Genomic DNA, 22,482 nt, shown 5'->3' with positions numbered 1-22,482 from the left:
TAGCACTATAGCCTAACATAACATAGTATTCTGTATGCAAAGCTATATATATATATATATATATATATATATATATATATATATATATATATATATATATATATATATATATATATATATATATATATATATATATATATATATATATACTTTTACCTGCCTTGTCTAACCAGTCTTGTGATTGTGTCAGTGTTTCCACCTGTGTCCTCTTAGCCCCCCAGCCTATCCCAGTGTTGATTGTCTGTTGAGTTCACCTGTGTCCTGTTACTGTCTATTTAAGCCCTGTGTTTGCACTGAGTTCTTGTTGGTCTGTAGACCTTTGTCATGTGAGGTAGTTAGTCTTGTTCTTTGTGCTCAAGAATCTTGTACAGTAGATTTTGGATAAGAATCTCTCTCCAGAGCAGGATGCACTGCCGCACGTCCCGTCTGTAATGCTTGGTCTACCAACCCCTCCACTACTACCCCTGCTGTAACCAGAGTGTCTGCCATTCCAGAGCCCTTGAATCGCTTGTAGATGGCATATATGTAGGACATCAGCTGGTGGAAATGTACGAGGATTGGGAGGATGTCCTTGAACATTTCTGGATTCTCCGCCTTCAGCTGAGTGAGCCAACAAGAAATGAGAATGGAATATTCTTCTGCCACATGGCCTCCACACCATGATGTCATTCACCACTGACTTGCTTGGAGGTTCATTGTATGTTGTGTGGTTGCGACCGTAGGTCGCATTTACTATAGAAACCTGCTCCAGGTGTCCGTGCGTCACCCCGTCCCTCCGTCACACACGTCCCGTCACACTTTTGCCCTGCTCATATCTCCGCACCCGTTGCCCCGATCCATGCCAGATTTTGCACACACACTCCTTACCTGCCAAACTACACCCTCCAAGGACCCCCGGAGCTCCAGGGACCCCCAGCTGCCTCGGGGACCCCCAAGTGTAAAAAATGAGCACATGTGGACAAATTACCAAATGACCACCCCAACGGGGCTGCTCACGGGGCATTCCCGGGGACCACCCACTCCTGGTGCTCCAGAACGGATGCAAAAGTGGTGGCGCCCCCAGTGGAGGACCCCCTGCCACTGCAGCTCACATAAAATGCCGTAACTCGGGCTAGGAGCGTCCGGGAGAGCCGCGGCCGGTACCTATTCGTCCGCCAAGGCAACGCGGACACCCCACCCCTAATTTCTCACATGGCCCTCTTCTAGCGCCACCTTCAGGCCGCTTTTCACAACACATTTTTGCCCACTACTCCTACAGTTTTGCCCCTAAAAACACGCAAATTGCTACACACTACACAGTATGTGTACACTCATGTCATCAACATGCCTGCCACCACATTTCTTAGACCACCAAACAAAACTATACATTGCCCACACAACTAGGAACCAATCGCCGTTACAGCCCTCTTCTGTATACATGTGACCTACGGTCGCTTATCTCCCGATTAGGGAGTCTTACTGGTCTATAACGATAGTCGTTTGCAATTCAGGGCAATTGCAAAGTGTGGTTGCGCCGACGCCGGTCGTGGGCTGCGGCCGCCGGGACTCGAGGGATACTCCGGGAGGAATACCGTCGGAGGCCGCGCGACGTGCCATTCGAATCGGGTGCCGATCGGATCCTGCCTTCGTGATACGTGCCAAAGTGGATACGCTGGCCTTGTGTATTTGTCTTGTAGATCTGCTATTTTAGGAACTTTGGGAGATTTTCGCCCAATAATGACATGCCCAAAATAGTGACGGCAGGTTTAAAGTGGTTAAGAATGTCCATACGGCATCTCACTACATGTCATTTGTCTATTCACAACTTCAGCCACATAAGTATAAAAGCGAGAACCATTTTTGTTCTACCTTTATACAATTTGATTGTGGAAAAGCAGAGCCAAAATTGTTGCTTACACTGCAAAGTCACATTTGATCTTGAAGGGGGAGCATTAAGGGTCCATTTGGTCCCATTTGTACGCTTTCAGAGTTACAGACCGTACAGGTCCAACTGGACCCCTGGTGGTCCCCGGACCTGATGTTGACCAGTGTACAGTATTTGGCCGAATAAAATGACGTGATTGACCACTGTCCAATTGGAGCGTGAGTTGGAGGGGTGACGTCATCGAACTTCAGTGACGCAGCTGTGACGTCAGTTAGCAACTGCTTATTAGACATTGAAGACAGACTATAGCGTCAGAGACTTGAGAGAAGGACAGAGATAGATATAGAGAAGAGATTTCACTGATGCAAGTACCAGGTGCAAGACACGCAAGTAACTTGCCCGTCGGGCAAGAGGAGACGGACAAGAGGAGACGGGCGTTCCCCATCGCGTGCGCGGCGCTCCTCATCGCGCTCCTCATCCTTGGTACCACTAAGTGCCGTAACTCTGCCGAGTTACCAGAAGGTGCCGAGCACCTGGTTTCTAATGAGACCATCACCCCGCTGACAGGCAACCCTCACCTTCTGGTTTCTGCCTTCGTGGACCGCAGGGTGAAAGGCTGGGACGTGCGCCTCATCGGCATATTCAGGGTGGACGCCATCGCTCCCCTTCACTGCGTCTTCAGTCGTGGCGACAACGTGTGCGTCCACGGCAGCACCCCGGCTTCCCTCGTACACCACACAGACACAGGTTTCCCCTTTGAGACCAGGTTTGCAATGTGTCAGATGAGCTCGGGGTGCGAGGACGCGACCCACGTCACCCTTTCGACCCATCCGGACGGCGTAGAAGCACACCAGCAGACCTTTCTGCCAATACGTAACCTGGAGAAAATGGCGACGATGACGAAGGAGTTTGACTTGACAGTCTGCATGCCCGCCGTGTACGGCGGCTACAACAACGTGCTTCAGTTTGCACAGGCGCTGGAAATGTACCGAATGCTTGGCGTGGGCAGGGTGGTGATCTACGATACGAGCCCTGGTCCGGATCTCGACCGCTTGCTGCGCAGCTACGTCCAGGAGGGTTTCGTGGAGTTCGTACCATGGCCTATCGACAAGCACGTCGTGCCGTCTCGGGGAAATACATACGGAGAGTTCGGAGTAGTAGGAGACTTGCACTACTATGGCCAGCTGGCCACGCTCAACGATTGCATGTACAGATACATGGAGCGCACTCACTACTTGGCTGTTCATGACATTGATGAGATCATCGTTCCGCGCCGTCACCACAACCTGCCGGCTCTCATGGAGCAGCTCCGACGGCAGAACCCAGAGGCTGCGGCCTTCCGTTTTCGGATGGAGCATTTTCCGACGCAACACGTGGATCCCAGCGCAACGTTCCGCCTTCCCCAGTGGGAAGAGGTGCCGGGGATAAATATCCTCGAGCACATCTATAGGAGGGATTGGCTCGATATGGCGCCGATCGCCAGGGGCTACAAGCAGATACTTCAGCCAATGATGGTGGAGCAGACGGGAGTGCACGACGTGCCGAAGGCCTTCGGGAGGACAGTGACGGTTCCCGAGGACACAGCTAGGATTGTTCACGTCCGGAGTTGCATATGGTCGCATAATCCCAGAAAGCCCACTTGGGACCCGAGTTGCGTGAACAAAGAGATGATGCACGTGGACAAGGAGCTGTGGCGTTTTCACGAGAAGCTCGTCCCCAATGTGGACAAGGCCCTGAGGAGGGCAGGAATGCTGAGAGAAACAAACTACAGTACAGCCGCGGTAAACTGACCACTTGTGCCCCAGAATCGCCAAAAGAATTGCAGATCTACAGGCTCACAACACGCCACGGTGCATCACATTGAGAGCTTTTAGATCTTCTATTTTTGCTATATGTATGATGGAGTATAGCTTAGAATAAGCATTAGGTTATGTCATCATTGCAGAGAGTCTGTGGGAGCATTCCCCTGTTCCAGGCAGGCTGTCCCACCAGAGTCAGACCCCCAAAGCCTCCTATTTATATCTGTATTTCCTTTCAATATTCAGAGATAGGTGCTCGATACAGAAACTATGGAGAGCTCATAAGCATCTCAGTCTTCTAATGGGCTTTCACCCAATTGTCATGTACTGTAAGTTGTGAGGAAGTTGAGGTGGGATGGACATTTGCAGTCATAGATGATCCGACATAACCTTTTTTTTTTTTCGTAAACTTTACAGGTTTACCCAACATTGACCCAGTAATTCCGGCAAGGTTCTATAACATTTTAATGACAGAAAGGCGAAAATGCAAACGTGCAAAATCTAAAAAAGAACACAATTTACAGGGAAATTGTTATCGTTCATATACGACATGTGGCTGAAGTCAGGAATAAACAATGACATGTACTGACATGTATGGTCCTTTATGCTTCAAACAGCACTGTCGTGCATTTTTGCTTCAAGAGCACAGAACACCAGTGTACCTGTGCTAGTCAGTGAGAGCATTTTTGCTTCAAGAGCACAGAACACCAGTGTACCTGTGCTAGTCAGTGAGAGCCCTAGAACTGACCCACTTACTCTGCTCTAAGTAGTGGACTGCAAAGCAAGGATTAAATCTGCAAATAAAAACATTTATCGTGTATCTCAGGGACCACATGGGAACGGTGTGGCTCCAATGTGGATCAAGGACTGCATGTGGCCAGCCTGTGACGTCAGTCATCTATGATATATGACTATAAAATCGAAAAAAAAAAGAAAAAGCTGTCTGGAAAACTGAATACGTATCTAAATTGATTACTGAACGATAAAGCCACCGAGTCGGCATAGGTGGGGGACCCCGCCGCCGCGAACGCCATTGCGGGGTAGCCCGCGGAGGTGAACGCCGAGACGGGGGAGCCCCGCCAACGCCGACAAACAAGCCAGACCATTGGGAAGAACAACAACAACTTTCTTCACAACAACAACGCGCTGCCCAGCGTAGAGGTCATTGATTACCTGCCGAGGAGGGCTTCGGTGCTGAGAACAGACGGAGAACGGGTTGCCGAGCCGTAGCCTTTACGGAGCGACAGCCGGAGCGGAGAGAGGTTTACACCGGAGAGGGGGTGACTTGAGTGCCGCCGGCAACTGACCACCGGGAGCAGGGGACGCCGAGATCGCCGCGGGAGTAGGACATTCAACAGCACCGAAGCAGGGGGCGCTTTGAGACGCTTCGGACTCGGAGGATACAAGTGAAGCAGGGGACGCTTTGAGACGCTTCGGAGGACACGGCGGACAACGGGAGGGACTTTGTTTGGAGTGTGTGTGTGTGTGTGTGTGTGTGTGTGTGTGTGTGTGTGTGTGTGTGTGTGTGTGTGTGTGTGTGTGTGTGTGTGTGTGTGTGACAGAGAACCACCGTACATCACCATGGCACCACCTACAAGGCAGAACGAAATTGATGAACTTAAGAAAGCTCTTGACTTTCAGTCAGGGGAACTCTCAAACATCACCAAACAGCTAAAAGTCATCACATAAATGATGGCGGAGATTAAAGAGCTGAGACTACAGAACAATGAGAAGGACAAGAAGATTGCAGCCCTGGAAAGGAGGCTAGATGACTGCGAACAATATTCAAGAATAAATGACTTAATAGTAAGTGGCTTAAAAACCAGGCCACCGACCTATGCCAGGGCTGCAGCAACCTCACTAATGGAGCCCACAGAGAGTGACATTGCCTCCATTGAGGACCAGGTTATTTCCTTCCTGGCCAAAAAAGGCATAAATGTTGACAAATATGAAATCGAGGCATGCCATCCTCTAGCGAGGAGAGATAACAAAGATAGTCCGCCCATAATTATCCGGTTCATCAGCAGGAAAAGAAAGATCGAGACCCTCAAGCAGGGGAAAAAGCTGAAGGGCTCCAACGTTTACCTGAATGAACACCTGACAAAACGAAATGGAGACATAGCAAAAAAAGCCAGATTTCTAAGGAAACAGGAGAAGATTCAGGGAACGTGGACCAACAACTGCAGGATCTACATCAAACTGAATGGAGAAACCCCAGAAGAGGCCAAGACGCTGCTCATCAAAGATCTCTCTGAGCTGGTAAAGTTTGAATGAGGACTTCTTAAGGTATGAGGCAACACAAATTGATGCGCAAGGAACTCTATCCATATGGTGCTATATCCCTCAGGAACTAACATTACTACATACATGTATATACATAGACACTGCGTGATATTGGCATTATTTTTCTATATATTTCATAATATCACTGATCATTATAGCATTGAATTATCAAAACTATATATTTCCATTATATCTAACATCATTCCTAAGCATCTCATACTTTACAACCAAACACAATATTATACCTCTTTATACTATCAATGTATTGTTATCATAGTATCACATATGTTTTACTATATTCCCATACATATTATTACCATATATACTATATTACTCGATGATCAATCAAATACTTATTACATAGTATGCATTATCATAACCATACCTTACCATTACTATCAAATTGCATGTCCATCTCTTGTAACCTTTAATTTATATATATGCATTATTATTATTATTACCATACCTAATTATAGCCACAAATATCACTACCATGATCTATTTGAATATTATAACATATGCATATGCAGTTTCATAATGTACAGTACCACAGTACGAAATGATGGTTGGATCTGAGGAGCCATTTGTAGGAAGGGACGAAAGTCTCCACATTAATGACAATGTGAGTTTTGAAACATTCCAATTCACAGAGTACAATCCCTTTGATTACGAACAGCATATTGATCCAGATAACAACATATATAACAATGTGAGTAATAAATGTCAGTATTACAATGATACACAACTTAGCTTAAATATGGGGGCCAAACAATGTTTGTCACTCATTCATTTCAATAGTAGAAGTTTGCATGCAAACTTTGGCAGTATAAAGGAATACCTCAGTCATTTCTCAAAACCTTTCAGTATAATAGCAGTCTCAGAGACATGGTTAAACCCTGACAAAGGACTCAACTATAATTTGAAAGGCTACGAATTTAATTATATAAATAGAAAAAAAAACAGTCTGCGGGTGGTGTAGCTTTGTACATTGAGGAATCTCTGACTTACAGGGTAGTTGAACACATGTCATTTGCTCTCGACGAAGTAATTGAATGCATAACCATTGAGGTCATCATGGAGAAAGAGAAAAATATAATAGTAAGCTGTATCTACAGATCCCCGGGAACTAACGTGGAATCCTTTATTAACTGCATGGAAAGCCTATTCAGTAATATCCACCAGAAAAATATTTTTATTTGTGGAGATTATAACTTGGACCTTTTGAATCCTCACAAACTTAAAACCACAGATGATTTTGTGAACAGTATGTATAGTATGAATATTTTCCCATTAATATCTAAACCCAGCAGAATAACAAGAACTACAGCTACCTTAATCGACAACATTTTTACAAATAATATTGAAGGCAACATTGAGAGAGGCTTACTATTGAATGATATTTCAGATCACCTGCCTGTGTTTGCACTGTATGAATGGAAACATGTGGCGAAAGAGACTAAAACCACATTCAAATACAAACGCCAAACTACGGAATACTCTATTGAAGCCCTTAATAGGGATCTTGCTATGCAAAATTGGAGTAGTGTACTAAAAGATACAAATGTGAATAATGCATACAATATATTCCTGGACATACTTACTCGTCTATATAATAAAAATTGCCCTATCAAAAAATATAAAGACAAAAGCTCTGAATCAACAAAACCCTGGTTGACACAGGGACTAAAAAACGCTTGTAAAAAAAAGAATAATTTATATAAACAATTCATAAAAAACAGGACCACAGATACCGAAAATAGATACAAATGATATAAAAACAAGTTAATTAATATTATGAGAGCAAGTAAGAACATTTATTATAATAACATCCTAGAAAATAATAAAAATAATACAAAAGGATTATGGAATATATTAAATGGAATCATAAGGAAAGGCACAGCTCACACATGCTTACCAAAGCACTTTATCGACCAGGGACAAAAAATAGATAATATGCCAGATATCGTAAACGGCTTCAATGACTTCTTCACAAACATTGGACCAACTCTTGCAAATGAAATACAACCTGTTAACACTGGACACCATCAAGACCCAGGCTTTAGCAACCCATCTTCAATGTACCTGAGAGAAGTGGAAGAGCAGGAAGTAATTGAAATTGTGGCCAAATTAAAAAATAAGCAATCAACCGACTGTAATGACATTAGCATGTCACTGATTAAAAGAATTATTCATAGCATTATTAAACCATTCACGTACATATGTAATCTTTCTTTAAATACTGGCACCTTTCCGAGTTCAATGAAAGTCGCAAAAGTCATTCCAATATTCAAATCCGGCAATAAACAGCAATTTACAAACTACAGACCAATCTCCCTGCTTCCACAACTCTCAAAAATATTAGAAAAGATATTTCTGGTCAGATTGGATGATTATATTGCTAAACACAAACTGTTGTCCGAAAATCAGTATGGCTTCCGAGCAAACCGATCACCTTCTTTGGCCCTAATTGATCTAATGGAAGATATAACAGACTATATACATAACAAACAGTTCACAATTGGAGTATTTATTGACCTAAAAAAAGCCTTTGATACTTTAAATCACAACATCTTAATCTCTAAGTTAGAGAGGTATGGCATTAGAGGAGTTGCATCTAAATGGCTGCAGAGCTATATTGATGGTCGACAACAGTACGTTCAGTTAGGAGAGTTCAAATCAAATAATCTCAACATCACTTGTGGGGTACCTCAGGGTTCAATTTTGGGCCCCAAATTATTTATTTTGTACATTAATGACCTGTGTACAGTATCGAATGTTACCAAATGTGTACTTTTTGCCGATGACACGAACATTTTTTGTAGTGGGGAAAACATCCAACGGCTTGTGCAATCCATGTCAACTGAACTAAGCAAATATAAACAGTGGTTTGACAATAACAAACTTTCTCTAAATTTAACAAAAACAAAGTTCATGGTCTTTGGCAACCGCGCCATTACAACAGAACTAAATCTTAGGATAAATGACATTGAAATTGAGCGTGTATACGAAAATAAATTCCTAGGTGTTGTCCTGGATGACAAAATCTGTTGGAGACCCCACATAAGGCATGTGGGAGTCAAGATTGCAAAGAGCATAGCTGTTATTAATAAGGCAAAACACATCCTCAATACCAAATCACTTCATATCTTGTACTGCACTATGATACTACCATACTTATCCTACTGTGTAGAAGTATGGGGAAATACCTACAAAACAGCAATTCACTCACTTTCCATACTACAAAAAAGAGCCATAAGAGTCATAAATAACACTGGGTACCGTGACCATACAAACATTCTTTTCCACAATTCACATATTCTAAAGTTTCCCGATCTAGTCAAATTTAAAACAGCACAAGTCATGTACAGAGCAAAAAATAAATCACTTCCAATCAACATACAAAACAGATTTCCAGAGAAAGATAGTAGTCACCATGACCTTAGAAACCCATCAGACTTTCAACAACCACTTGCACGCACTACCCTCAAGTCCATGTCTGTTTCATCCTGTGGAATGTCACTGTGGAGTGGGCTAGCTGATGACACTAAAAAAAGCCTAAACATCATTCAATTCAAAAGGAAACTGAAAAATAGCTACTTTGACAGATACTTACAGGAAGAAACTCAATCTACTGATAATAACTAGACTATATTTCATTTAACATACTCTGTACTATCATATCATAACTTACCTTTGTCACCCGCTCCACAGTGACGCAGAGCTCTCTGCCGTCCTGACTCCCACATGAGAGAAAGGTCATGTGTGGGAGAAACCATGTATCTCGTGTCAAAACATATATTATTATTATTATTTATTTATTATTTATTTATTTTCTTTACTATTTACCGTAACCGATGTTAAAAAACAAAACAAAAAAACAGACCTTTCTACTTGATCTATTCTATTTTCAATTGATGATGGTTTTGATGAGTGTTAAACACTGAAATGTTTACATTTCCTATCTAGGAGTGTCAAAACATTGACTCTTTTTTTCTATTATGTTATCTATTATAGTATCTACTTCTATCATCATAATGATTGTCTATTTTCTTTTCTATATGTAAACTGAGCCAGGGTTAGGGCTCGATAAGCACTATGCTTCTCCCTTCCCCTTTTCCAGCATCAAGGACATTTGTAGACTGCCTGTACTGTGTCTTACTGCACTAAAGCATTTGTATTGTCCAAAAGCTGGAAATAAACTGAAACTGAACTGAACTGAAATATTTGAAAAAGAATGTGAAAAAATAAAGTAACAAAAACGTTAGCCTGCTAGCAGCGTTAGACATTTGGTACCGAGTGGTCCAGCAGTTTGCAAGATTAGCTCCGGAAACACATACACACAGACAGACCGGCCCTCTTATAGACGGCTAGACTCCTGCAGAGCTATGCTGTAAAACCCTTCAAACTACCAACAATCACTAAAAGTCTTGAGTTTCAACACCAGCAAGTTCAACACCAGCAAGTGATGTAGCTTTCACCAGCCCCTCTTCATATAATATCACACAACATGAACCTCCAAGCAAGTCAGTGGTGAATGACATCATGGTGTGGAGGCCATGTGGCAGAAGAATATTCCATTCTCCTTACTTGTTGGCTCGCTCAGCTCAAGGCGGAGAATCCAGAAATGTTCAAGGACATCCTCCCAATCCTCGTACATTTCCACCAGCTGATGTCCTACATATATGCCATCTACAAGTGATTCAAGGGCTCTGGAATGGCAGACACGCTGGTTACAGCAGGGGTAGTAGTGGAGGGGTTGGTAGACCAAGCATTACAGACGGGACGTGCGGCAGTGCATCCTGCTCTGGAGAGAGATTCTTATCCAAAATCTACTGTACAAGATTCTTGAGCACAAAGAACAAGGACTAACTACCTCACATGACAAAGGTCTACAGACCAACAAGAACTCAGTGCAAACACAGGGCTTAACTAGACAGCGATTAACAGGACACAGGTGAACTCAACAGACAATCAACACTGGGATAGGCTGGGGGGCTAAGAGGACACAGGTGGAAACACTGACACAATCACAAGACTGGTTAGACAAGGCAGGTAAAAGTATATATATATATATATATATATATATATATATATATATATATATATATATATATATATATATATATATATATATATATATAGCTTTGCATACAGAATACTATGTTATGTTAGGCTATAGTGCTAATCTAATTTTGGTTCATCATGAAAATGTGATGGGATGAACATATTCTCAGTAGGCTACTGAGACCCTATTTAATGGGAAACCGCAAATCAGTAACTGTTGTTTACACACAAACATTGACTCTATTGACCTCAGAGATTACTTCTGTGTACTTATACTGTATATTATTCAACTCATCATGAGCAGAACTTTCATTAGAGCCTAATAAGAAGGCTCTGTGACGATTTTGAAAAAAAGCCTTTTGGAGCTCATAATTGGCAGCCATCTTGTATTTGAAGGTCAACAATAGGTCAAATCATTATGTAAACACCAAATATGTATTCCTTGACCAAAACAAGGTCTGGAACCATGTATTGTGCATCATTGTAGGTCAAACCATTAAAAAGTTCATTTTCATGGCAGCCATTTTGGATTTTGGTCTCTCACAAAGTTTCCCCGCCCCTTTTAAAAACACACCCCGGCCAAATTTGTTTAATAACCCTCCTAGATGACAAATCCATTGAGAAACGGACCTTTGCTCTCCGCGGTCACGGAAGTGCCAAAAATGACCCTACTATATAGACTCAATTTACAACTCTGAACTCAGAAGCTGGCCCCTTGGCATCAATCAACCGACTGCCAATCGATTCAGTTCACATTTTGCATATTTGTTGACTTTACAGGTTTGGATATTATTAAGCCTCAATGCTATGGTTGAACTGCTATGTTTTTGTAGGCCATAATTTTTTTTAATGAGAAAATAACCAAAATGTTTCTACTGTAGCATAAACTCTTTTTTTTTCAATAGTATTTTTATTGATTTTTCTTTTTTTTACACAGAGACAAAACAAGACAAGACAAGACAAACAGCTCAGCTCAGACACGTTATAAAAGGACAAGGACACTGATACAAATATAGATTACACATACTTACATTGGACCAAAAGATAACACAATATATATATACATGATTGGTGCTTGACATTACACAGATGGGTGAGTAACTACCCCAAGAACAACAAAAAATTAAATAAAAATCAGTACAAGAAATATAGATCACAGCACAAACATCCACAGCAGAAAAAATGAAAATAAGACAAAAATAAAAAAAATAAACAAGCAAGGATTTAGACATTATACATCAAGGTCAGCGGAATCACTCCTGTTAAGGAACCCTATTGTTAAAGTGTCAGACAATTGAGGACCAATAAAATGTAGATATGGGTCCCATATCTTATAAAAAGCATCTGTTGTGGAACGTAGGAGGCAGGTTAAAAATTCCAATGGCATGCACTGCATGATTATTTTGTGCCAATCTTTCTTTGTTGGTGGTTTCTCATTAATCCAAGACAACAGGATATTTTTCCTCGCAGCATAGGTTAATAGATTAAACAGGCGTCTATGAAATTTGTCAATAATATTTTTATCAGGAAGTCCCAGAATCAAACACATAGGGTCAGGTTCAAACTCCATATCGAAAATCACATTCAACTGTTGCACAACACCCAGCCAATAACGTTTGATCTTATGACATGACCATATACAGTGAATATAGTCTCCCTCTTCAATCTTACATTTAAGACAGAGATGTGATAGATTAGGGTTCATTTTATGGCGAAGGCTAGGAGTGATCTGTAATCGGTGTATAGTTCTTAACTGAACCGACCAGGCTCTATTGCATATAGAGAGTTTCTTTGCATTTTCAAATATTTCCTCCCAAACTTCGTCTGCAATTTCAACCCCGAGATCTCTCTCCCATTTCCTTTTAGTATCCAGGGTGTTAACAGTCGCATTGGATCTTAACATGCCATAGAGAATGCTAATAAAACCCTTTGTAAAATCCATTGTCAATGCCCTTTCAATTGGAGAGGTGCCTATGTTAGTTGATAGTGTTGTGCGCCTGAGAATGAAATCCCTCACCTGTAAAAATCTAAAAAAATTGTTGCGAGATAGACCATATTTCTGTTGTATCTGATCAAATGACATGAGCAAAGAACCCTCAAACAAATGCCCTAGTGTTGTTATACCACCATCTTTCCATGCATTAAACCCAAGGTCATTAAGGCCCGGAGGGAAGTCTGGGTTCCCCTGAATTGAGGTGAGAGGTGATGATATTTTGGCTCGGCCCTCCAGGAGCCTCGCCACCCTCCAAGCCCTAAGCGTGTTGGAGACAATAGGGTTTTTACAACATTTCTTCACTGTTTTAGGGTCTGTAAGGAACAAGAGATTCCGGAGAGGACAATCACACTGTGCAGCTTCAATATCTAGCCAAATTGAAGGTTGGTCATCCTTTAACCAGGCCGCTACAAATCGCAACTGTGCAGCTGCCTGATACCATTTTATATTGGGAAGGTCTAGACCACCCTCAGGGCCAGATAATTGTAATTTTGATAATTTTAACCTAGGCCGTCGCTTGCTCCAAATAAACGAGCTTAGCCAGCCTTCAATGATCTTAACCACCTTGCTTGAGAGAAAAATAGGAACCATTTGGAGTGGATATAATAACCTTGGAAGTATGTTCATTTTAATAAGCGCCACTCTACCTAACCAAGACAGTGGTAATGATGTCCACCGGTCAAGGTCAGACTTTACAATTTCCAGAAGAGGAGTAAAGTTGGCACTGTACATTTGTTCAAATAGGGGAGTTATATGGACACCCAAATAGACAAAGCCAGCAGGGGACCATCGAAATGGAAACGGGTCAGGGGCCCGCGGAACAGTCTGGAGGGAGCCCAGTGGCATGGCCTCTGATTTGGAGAAGTTAATCTTAAAACCCGAGAAGGATCCGAACTTGTCAATGATTTCCATAACACCGGGGACAGAGAGATCTGGTCTGGTTAAAAATAAAAGGACATCATCAGCATATAAAGTGACCCTATGCTCCCTTTCTCCGACCAGAACCCCAGAGACCACAGGAGATTGGCGTATGGCCTGGGCAAACGGTTCTATGGCGATGGCGAACAGCAAAGGACTCAAAGGGCAACCCTGTCTGTTCGAGCGTTGTAAAGTGAAGTTTTTAGACCTAAGGCCGTTTGTAAGAACCGCTGCCTGAGGGTCATTGTACAGAATCTTAACCCACTTAATAAATGTATCACCCAGACCGAAGACACCCATAGTATGAAAGAGGTAAGGCCAGCCTACACGGTCAAAGGCCTTGTGACTGTCCAGGGAGAGCACCAGCCCGACCTCTTTACGGCTATGCATGTATTGGATAACATTAAGAAGCCTCCGTACATTATCAGAGGAGTTCCGGCCCTTGATAAATCCTGTTTGATCCATATTAATAATAAGAGGGAGAAACTGCTCAAGACGTAGAGCCAATACTTTTGAAAGTAGCTTTAAATCAGAATTTAATAGTGCAATAGGCCTATACGAGCCGCAGTCATCAGAGCATTTCCCCTTTTTAAGGATTAATGTGATATTGGCCTCCCTCAAAGACTGGGGAAGGATCCCTGTTTCAAATGAGTGATTTAACATGGCCAAATAGGGATCGATCAATAAATCTTGAAATTTCTTAAAAAATTCACATCCAAAGCCATCAGGGCCAGGGCATTTACCAGATTGAAGTTTTGTAAGGGCTGTAAGGATCTCTTCCTTTGTGATAGGGGCATTTAGAAAAGTCCTCTGCTCATCTGAAATCACAGGGAGGTTAATACTGGAGAAAAAATCATCCATTAGTTCAGGGGCATCATTACTCTGTTCTGCGGTGTATAGTTTTTTATAAAAATCAGCAAACACAGTGTTAATGATTTTGTTCTCAAAAGTAATATTGCCCTCAGAATCCTTAATTGAAACAATTGTCTGTGAGTTTTCCCTTTTTTTAGCCAGGTAAGCTAAATATTTACCAGGCTTGTCCCCCGATTCATATAAACGTTGTTTGGCAAATTTAAGACTCTTATCTGATTGCAAGGACAGCGTGGACTCAACGGCAATCCGAGCAGCATTCACCTCCCTCAGCTTGTCATCTGTGGGGTCAGTCAAATAGCATCTTTCTGCCTCAGAGAGTTTGTCCTCAAGTTGTGTTTGTTGTGCCATCCTCTGCCGCCGCCTGCTGGCTGTATAGGATATAATAATACCACGAGAAAAGCACTTCCCACTTTCATATAAAATGGTTGGGTTAGGTGCAGAGCCAGCATTTACCTCATAAAAAGTCCTAAACTGAGAAATAAAATAATCAGTGAAAACATCATCATTCAAGAGGGTGGAATTGAGTCTCCAGTGTCTGGAAGATCTATGTATCTCACGGAAGGAGAATTCTAAATAAATTGGCGCATGATCACTCACAATTATGCTGCCAATTTTGCATGATGTTATGGAGTTAAGTAGGCGTTTGGGTATAAAGAAATAATCTAATCTTGTATGACACTTATGTTGGTTACTGAAGAACGTATACTCTTTAGAAGAGGGGTTAAATGTCCTCCAGACATCAGCAAAGTCAATATCATCACATATTGAGGCAAGCGTTTTCGCTCGTTTACTGGGTGGACCAACAGAAGGGGGACATCTGTCCAAAAGAGGACTTATATGGACATTAAAGTCCCCAGCCACATATTGGAAGTCCGCACTTAATTCCACAAACTCTGAAAATGCCTTGGTTAGAAAATCTGCAGAGTAACCTGGAGGGCAGTAAATATTCATAAAAGTCACAGATTTTCCAAACAAAATACCCCTTAAAATCACATATCTACCCTCTTTATCTTTTATAACATGTGTGGATCTGAAGGCAACATTCTTATTTACTAAGATAGCAACCCCTCTGGTGTTAGATGCATAGGATGTCATAAAGACGTCTCCAATCCAGGTGTGTTTAAGTTTAAGCAAATCTTTACTCTCCTCCAAATAGGTCTCTTGTAAAAAAGCAAAATTAACATTTTCTTTTTTCAAATAGGCCAGCACTGTTCTCCTCTTAATCGGTTTATGCAAGCCCCTGACGTTCCAAGAACATATTTTAAGACTATTCAATGACATCTGTCATAGCGAAATAGGTAATGACAATAAAACGTAAAGGAAAGATGTCCCCTTGGCAATGAAATAAAGATATGAACAGTAATATGGCACCATAGTCTTTGTGTAGTGTCCAAGTAGTAAGCATTATGATCAAATAACCGCGCATCAAAAAGGTGTCCAATCCACATGTCGAGCGAGCAACACACACACAAAAACACACAAAGCCATAATCTAAAGTAGTTGAAAACAAAGAAAAAGGGCTCTCAACGTTAGCCACTACCCATATGAAAACGGGTCTACAAAAGCTATCTATCCAGCAAAAAAAAAAAAAAAAACTCTCGATACAGGACTCCCACAGCGAGAGGCAGAGGAAAAACGCCCCACAGGGCAAACAAAAAGAGACACAGGAAAAAAGCTAGCATTAGCTTAGCCAAAAGCACGCTTGTTGTGCTATCTAACCCCGAGCTGTGGCTCGCCTTATTACACGTTGACTTAGAAAAAACATATGTCCCATTTATCCTAACAAAAGATAAATAAAAATAAAACAAAAATAGAAAGAAAACAATAAAGGAAAAAAAAAAAAGAGAATGTATCACTTATCTTGTTTAGTTTGAAGGCAAGTTACATTGTCCCAGTCCCAAATCACAACACAAATAATGTCCCCAGAGCTGTGCTCAAGAGCTCAGCCCAGGGAGCTGAGAAAATCAGTCGCCGTCTCTGGGGTGGGACACAGCGTTACCTTGCCGTTATGTTTTATGCGAAGCACCCCATTGTGTTGCGTAGAGTATTCCACCTTCTTCGCTTTCAGCTGCCTTCTGATGTCGTCAAAAGACTTGCGCTTCTGGAGGGTACCCTTACAGTAGTCAGAGTAGAAAGAGATGATCGAGTCCTGGAACCGCGGCTGCTCTCCCCTCTCCGCGGCCAGCCTGGCTGCGTCCATCACCGTCTTCTTGTCCCTGGAGTTGTGCAGTTTGAGAATCACGCAACGCGGGGCAGGTCGATCTTGTTGTTTGGACCCCTGGTCGTTTTTAGCACCCAAGCGATGACATCGGTCCAATTTAATCGAACCCGTCTTGGTCTGTATATTGAGCAGCGTAGGTATCCAGGTCTCGAAGTATTTCAGGGGGTCCCCACTTTCTATACCTTCTACAGCTCCGTAGATTCTCAAATTATCGCGACGGTTCCTGTCCTCCATTGAGTCCAGTCTTTCCATTGCATCTTGTAGTTGTTTCTCGAGCAGAAGTACACGGCTGTCGTTATCGGTGACGTCTTTTTCGACCATTTCCACGCGTTCCTCTATTTCGCCAATCCGTTTTTCAGCCACTTGTAGCTCAGACACAACATTCTGGATGGATAGCAAAAGCGGGGTCAATTTGTCATCAATTGCTTTTGTGATATGATCAGTCATAGCCTGGAAAGCCCTGGCCGTAGCCGGGTCGAGGCCATCCAGCTCCGCGCTAGCATTAGCATTAGCATCGGAGGTAGGCCCCTCCTGTCCGCCATTGCTAGCAGCCATGCGTTCTGATCTCGTCTTATCTTGCAGTCTTGTTGTTACTTTTTTACTCATCTTTTTGAATGAGGCCGGCCAGAACTGTTCCAAGGACATAACACGCCCGATTCACATTTAGAAAGAATAGTTTTAAACAAGATAAGGAGGATAAATGGGAAATAATAGTGGAGCGAGCCACGAAGCACGTCCTTCCCCTTACGTCTGCATACCGGAAGTTCGTAGCATAAACTCTTAAAAAGATCTGTGTGCGATGTGGCGAACCAAAAATAGCAGATCTACAAGCTTACAACGGGATGCAGGACAGAGTCAGAGGATGAGGCAGAGGCAGGGCAGATAAAAAACAAAGGGCTTATTTACTAAAGGAACCAGGAACAAACAAAGGAGCACGAGAAGAGTAGGCCGTTGGGTGACCATATTCTGAATTCCCAAAAAGAGGACACTTCAAGCACATGCACACACGCGCAGCGCGCACGAAAATCTTCTTTTTTTCGGGTTTGATCCTTGTTTTTGGAGGGTTTGGTTTCCTTAATTCGGCTCTGCCTCTGTGCATCTTTTACTTTCAAATCAGGGAATCAATGAATGACTGGCAGCGCGATGTATGTGCTGTCGTGTCTGTGTGTGTGTGTGTGTGTGTGTGTGTGTGTGTGTGTGTCTCGTTGCTGTGACTGTGTGCATGCAGCTGACAGGCAGTGTTGCCCAGTCTCGTGAGAGAAATATGGAAACATACCTCCAAATACAAGCCAAATCTTGTCCAGCAGTTGCGGTAAATAAGCGGACATGGCAACACTTGAGATTCTGGGCGTCTGGGAGTTTGCTCAGCAGCTCATTGGCTTAAATGCTCATGTTCATTGTTGCTACGATACGTCCCCCCCTACTATGATACACAGATGCAGTACACGCTACCTAAACTCTCAAAACCCCGGACGTTTGAAGGATTTTATTTAAAAAAAAAACCCGGACAGGCCGGACAGCCCCCCAAAAGAGGACATGTCCCGGGTAAAAGAGGACGTATGTTCACCCTAAGCACTAGGGGCAAAGGTCCGACACTAGGACAAACTAAGGAGCTAGGAACTAACACTGTGACATACCTTTACAAACAAGCAAGCACTTGAAAACTCAAGGCTATAAATAGACCAGGACTAACTAGACACAGGTGAACACAACTGACAATCAACACTGTGATAGGCTGGGAGACTAAGAGGACACAGGTGGATACACTGGCAAATCACAGGACTGGTCAGACCAGTGGTTCTCAAAGTGGGGTCCGGGGACCCCCAGGGTTACGTGAGGGGGTTCCAGGGGGTCCCCAGCTAAATGATGGATAGCTAGTAGGAACCAAATGGACGCTTATGGGTATGTAACTCTGAGAGTGTACGGGTCCATTTGGTTCCATTTGCACTCTCTCAGAGTTAAATTAACATTGATTTTACAATAAGAATTGGGGACCCAGAGATACAAATGACATTAAATGGGGGTCCGTAGCCTCAATGCATGTCAAAGGGGGGACCTTGAAATTAAAATGGTTGAAAATCCCTGCTAGAGCCGTAAAATATAATCTTCTCTTATGGGGGTCCCTGGCAAATATTTTCAAATGGGGGTCCGCGGTTTAGTAAGTGTCAATTTGGGGGTCCTTGACATGAAAAAGTTTGAGAACCACTGGGTTTAGACAAGACACGGGTACAGATAACCAGAGCCATACAAAGGAGAGTTGCGTCACCTCCGTTCACTTCATTAGGCCAGGTCTTCTACATTGGCGAATAGTGACAACAAAGCCCTGAACCGGAAGTTTACGGAATGCACTGGAGTCTAACAGGTACAAGCGTTTGTCACTATTTCGAGTTTACATGAACCGCGCGACCAGCGCTGTTTCTGAGCCCCTCATTGACGCAACTCTCCAATAGACCATATTCACAAGGCGGCCATATTGCCATTAAGTCAATGAAAAGCCTTTTTCCACCACCGCTATAGAGCACTGAAGTCTGACGTAATTTACACATCCTACTTGGTTCGCGGTTTTCCACCCCCGTTCTGAATCCCCATAGACGTCTTTAATATCGCGTCAAATAAGAACTGTGTTCCAAAAATAAACAAATGATCCCAGCGGTTTGACCCTCGAAGCATCAACCGACGGTGAGAAAACGATAATGTTACTTCCGCCGAATTAGTTAAAAGTTTCGCCAGAAACAGACTGTATCAAATAGTGACTGACTATCATAAACGATACAGAACCTCCTCCCTGACAATATCGCAGAGACAGTTTGTTTATTTTTGGACCATAATTCTTATATGAGACGATTTCTAAGATGACCCAATGTTATTCTCCATAGAGAAATGACTTTACGAACCAGGGGATGAACGAGTGACGTCAGGACTTCTGTACTCAGCTTTAGGCCCACGTACAGCATCTCCTGAAGGCTCAGCAGTGGATTCTAAGTTTGTGTTTTCTTTTGCTCCCCTCACCTGCAGGGTATTGCAGGAATCCAGGGTCCAGCGGGTCTACTGGGCCCTCCCGGACCCCCTGGCCCTCAGGGGTCCACAGGAACGACAGGGCCCAAGGGAATACTGGTACACACACACACACACACACACACACACACACACACACACACACACACACACACACACACACACACACACACACACACACACACACACACACACACACACCATCCCATCTGGCCTGACACATTCTATTCTATGTACTGTAACTAAGTACATTTACTCAAGTACTGTTCTTGAAGTACTTTTACTTTACTGGAGTACTTCCAATTGTCTATACTTGTACTTCTACTACTACATCTAAAAAAATATTGTACTTTTACTCCCCCACAATAATTTGAAAACTTTAGTTACTAGTTACTTTTTATTTATAGATTATTCCGTTATAAATTATACATTAAACGGTAAAGCCCTATTTTATACCTGGGCTATTTGAAAATAGCAGATCTACAAGCTCACAATGCGACGCGTTGTGAGCTTGTAGATCGGCTATTTTCAAACATTTTAGTACTTTAACTTTTGGTACTTTAAGTACATTTTGATACCAATACTTTTGTACTTTTACTCAAGTCAATTTTGTATTCCGGACTTTTACTTGTAACGGAGTACTCCTCCAACCGCCACTTCAATATTTGAGTTTTGAGATCATTTGTTTTTTCCATAGTGTACATTATTCAATACGTTGTGAGTGCAGTGTTTAGCCCCAGGTCATGTGATCTTTTCTCACAGGGAGACGGAGGTGTGGCTGGATTCAAAGGAGAACCGGGAACTAAAGGAGAATCGGTGAGATTGAAATAAAATTCATTCAGCATGCCCGTGCATTCTTATCATTGGACAAAGTAGTGTTTCATCTTTAATGCAGGGGTGATGCAACTTTGATGATGGAGAGGGCCACTATATTTCCACACTCGCTCCAGAGGGCCACATTGCATGTATACTGTTGGGCAGACACCGTATTTTACGTACATTTTTCGTAAATGAATGCCGTACTTCTATGTCACACAAACATAGCAAAAATAGCCGATCTACAAGCTCCGCGACGCGTTTTGAGCTTGAAGACAATAGAATTTGAATACTAGTCATTAAGCTACTAATATAGACTGAAGTAATTAAAGTGAGTCATGTTTGCATGTTTGGAATTGTAACAGCTGAAATCAATAATTTAATCAGTATTACGAAATTAATCTGCGGGCCGCATTAAGTGAAGGTGGGGGCCGCTAGTTGCCCATGTATGCTTTAATGGGTTAAGAGGCGATCACTCATACGTTGAACACTTTAATTTTGCGATAAAACGGTGTGATAGAAATCACTGCTGCCGCCGGTGTGACTTTAGCGTTAGACTGACTGACCTACGTATCTTTTCCTTGATTTGTCGACTGATTAATAAATTGATGATTTGATTGTACTTAAATACAATTTTGAGGTATTTTTTTACTTTACTGGAGTATTTACAATTATCAGTACTTGTACTTCTACTCCACTACATCTCAGAGGCAAATATTGTACTTTTACTTTGCAGATATAAATAATTATATTACAGTATAGAACATAAATTAACCACTTCAGCCCTATTTTATACCTATGCTATTTGAAAATAGCCGATCTACAAGCTCACAACGCGTCGCATCGCGGCGTTGTGTTTGCTATTTTCAAACATTTTAGCACTTTTACTTTTCGTACTTTAAGTATATTTTGATGCCAATACTTTTGTACTTTTACTCAAATAACATTTTGAACACAGGCCTTTTTCTTGTAACGCAGTATTTTTTATTTGGTGGTATTGCTAAGTAAAACATTTGAGTACTTTTTCCACCACTGCATAGACACAACAATGTTATTTGATTGATTGATTGATTGATTGATTGATTGATTGATTTTGATGTCATTCTAGGGGGTCCCAGGTCTCCAGGGGCCCTTGGGCCCCATGGGAGAGGAGGGAAAGAGGGGTCTGCGTGGTGACCCTGGTTCCATCGGTAACCCAGGACCTGCTGGAGAGAGTGTGAGTACAACACCTCCTTTTTGCACTGTAGATCAGAGATAAGCATTTCATCAAATGGGGGCCTAATGCAGTGGCCACCACTGGCCTAATGTACTCTATATCAAACTGGGGGTCACTGTATTAACGTTAGTTCACCCCCAAAAATACTCATTTTCTATCAATCACACACCCCATGAAGCCTTGAATTCAAGGAGACGTTTTTGATGCATTCCTAAGCCAATAATTTGACGGTAGTGAACGTTGATCAATGGAACATGGTCACATGCACATATATTTTTTGTTGCCAGGTATGTTCGCACATACAAGCAGCAACTGGACAAGAATGGTCGTAGTAACTATATCGTTGTCTGTGACTTTGCAGGGAGCTGCAGGAAACAGGGGTTTCCCGGGTGGAGATGGTTTGCCTGGACAAAAGGTACG

The 22,482-nt window shown here is 42.5% G+C and overlaps 1 protein-coding gene across 2 annotated transcripts in view; it reads left to right on the top strand.

Annotated features, from left to right (window-relative positions):
* The window catches only part of LOC311040494 (uncharacterized protein), a 97,044-nt gene that overhangs the window by 43,403 nt on the left and 31,159 nt on the right, over positions 1-22,482 (top strand). For both annotated transcript variants that reach the window (XM_084050808.1, XM_084050809.1), the window contains 4 exons: positions 20,031-20,129; positions 20,793-20,846; positions 21,955-22,062; positions 22,424-22,477. In XM_084050808.1, coding sequence (XP_083906934.1) covers positions 20,031-20,129; positions 20,793-20,846; positions 21,955-22,062; positions 22,424-22,477 — 315 coding nt within the window. The remainder of the gene's footprint in view (positions 1-20,030; positions 20,130-20,792; positions 20,847-21,954; positions 22,063-22,423; positions 22,478-22,482) is intronic.

Source organism: Gymnoscopelus microlampas, assembly GCF_963454915.1.
Source record: "Gymnoscopelus microlampas genome assembly, chromosome: 24".
Taxonomy (NCBI): domain Eukaryota; kingdom Metazoa; phylum Chordata; class Actinopteri; order Myctophiformes; family Myctophidae; genus Gymnoscopelus; species Gymnoscopelus microlampas.
This window is presented reverse-complemented; position numbering and strand designations above follow the sequence as displayed.